The 1,958-nt window shown below is 43.6% G+C and overlaps 1 protein-coding gene across 1 annotated transcript in view; it reads right to left on the minus strand.

Moving 5' to 3' along the window:
- LOC111649528 (zinc-binding protein A33-like) overlaps positions 1 to 992 on the minus strand; it is a 2,633-nt gene extending 1,641 nt beyond the window's left edge. Inside the window, exons 1-2 of the mRNA XM_023399279.2 lie at positions 683 to 992; positions 43 to 450 (exon numbers count right to left, since the gene is read on the minus strand). Of these exons, the coding sequence (XP_023255047.1) occupies positions 43 to 441 (399 nt within the window). The 5' untranslated portion in view covers positions 442 to 450; positions 683 to 992. The remainder of the gene's footprint in view (positions 1 to 42; positions 451 to 682) is intronic.
- Positions 993 to 1,958: the final 966 nt, after the last annotated feature.

Below are 1,958 nucleotides of genomic sequence, written 5' to 3' on the forward strand. Positions count from 1 at the left end.
ATCCACAGGGTCGATCAGCTGATGTCTTTTCAGGGCTGACACTGTCAGGTGAGGCTCCAGGTGAGTCTCACAGTAGGAGGTCAGACACACCAGGCAGGACTTCAGGGCCTTCAGTTTGGTTCCAGTGCAGACGTCACAGGGAACTTCTCCTGGTTTGGAAACTTGTTGCTCTGAGCTGCTGCTGCTGGTTTTCTGTTGAGCTTCAAGTTTGAACTGAGCAACAACCTCAGAGAGCAAAGTGTTGATGTGAAGCTCAGGTCTTCTTTTGAAAACCTTTTTACACATGGGACACTGACACCTGTCACTAATGTCCCAGTGTGTAGTGATGCAGTTCTTACAGAAGTTGTGTCCACATGGTGTACTGACTGGATCAGTGAACACATCCAGACAGATGGAGCACAGGAACTGATCTTCAGATAGTAGACAGTTGGCAGCAGACATGTCGACACACTGAGAAAAAAGGCAAAGTGTGAATTCAAATATTTTATTTACAGATTCATTTACTTTGCGTTGTATGTAGCAAACATGAAAAAAAAGTACAAATTTTCTAGTTTAACTCAAGAGTTCATCTGCCACGTGTCAGACCGAAATGAGAAGAGTCGAGCTTCCTGTTTGATTACACCTCTCAGTTTGTGTTTAAGCTGTTAGTTGAAACACAGTGAATATGATCAGCTGTACTCACCAGGATCTGAGCAGTTGTTGAGGAAATCCTGATCAACTCTATTTAGTTTTTCTTTAGACAGAAACACAGAGATTTGTCTCGACTGCAGCTCTGATCAAACTTCCACTTTGATCTGATCCATGTGGCTTTGAAGTTTTCCTGTTTCTAGTGTTTCCTGTTTCCTCTCACTGCAGCTCTGTTTGTCAGGGTTTGTTTCCTGCTCAGATTTATTGACAAAATATGATTTAATTTTCACATAATCAATAAACAATTGTGGGCCTTATTATTTGTTTTCCTTTCTGTCTGTTCACCCATCAAAATGGTGTTAGTCTAAATGGGTAAGTAACTGCATAAAAGTCCTACATTTAATTTTGCATTAAAACATGCAACATGTAAAGACCGGTGGTAATATAAGTATATCTTTTAAGGGAATAAAAATTGATCATTCTCCTTCATTCATTTCTAAGTGGTTTATTGAGTCTTTATAACGTTTATCTGATTAATGTCTGAATAAACCTTTTTTTATTCACATCTTCATTTACTGTGGAAATATTTAGTATTTTCTCCACATTTCCAGTCAGGCGCTTCTCAAACAGCTTGTAGCTGTCAAACCGCGGGGGCCTTCCGGGTCCTTCCTGCCCTGAGCCGCTCCGCCAGCCTCCTCACACCAACCGACCACCGGAGACATAAAACCCCAAATTCACGTGAAATCCTCCGTAAACCGAGCGGGACCCGGGAGTTATGATGGGCGGGAAGACGAGCGCGCTGGCCGCGGGAGTGTGCGGCGCTCTGTTCGTCGGTTACTGTATTTACTTCGACAGGAAAAGACGGAATGACCCCAACTTCAAGAACAGGCTGCGAGAACGTGAGTGTTGACCTCCTCTTCCTCACCTTCACCGGGCACGGGAGCTGGGACCCGGTCCGGTGTGTGTTCCGGTCCGGGTCCGGTCCTGCTCGGTTTAAGCTCCTCTCTGGGCTCGTCACACGGGGTCTGGTTTCCCGGTACCGGGCGGGATGGCTCGTGTGATGAAGCTCTGACACCGAACTCTGCTCAGAAACCAGACATTATAACTTTCTCTTAATAAACGACCAATTAATTTATTTTAAATTATAAATGTAAGAACCTTTCACAAGTCCACAACGACTTCCGGTTAGTTCGGCTGGTAGTCGACCAACCAAACACAACCGGACACATTTTCAGATCCTTTCTAGCTGTAGAAGAATTGATCCCACGTCTTTCCTTTTCTAAATTAAATAAAATATAAAGATATAAATTAAGTTTTGATGATGTGTCATA

The sequence above is a fragment of the Seriola lalandi genome, unplaced genomic scaffold (assembly GCF_002814215.2).
Source record: "Seriola lalandi dorsalis isolate HSWRI2012SDOR001 ecotype SW California unplaced genomic scaffold, Sedor1 jcf7180002051177, whole genome shotgun sequence".
Classification (NCBI taxonomy): Eukaryota; Metazoa; Chordata; class Actinopteri; order Carangiformes; family Carangidae; genus Seriola; species Seriola lalandi.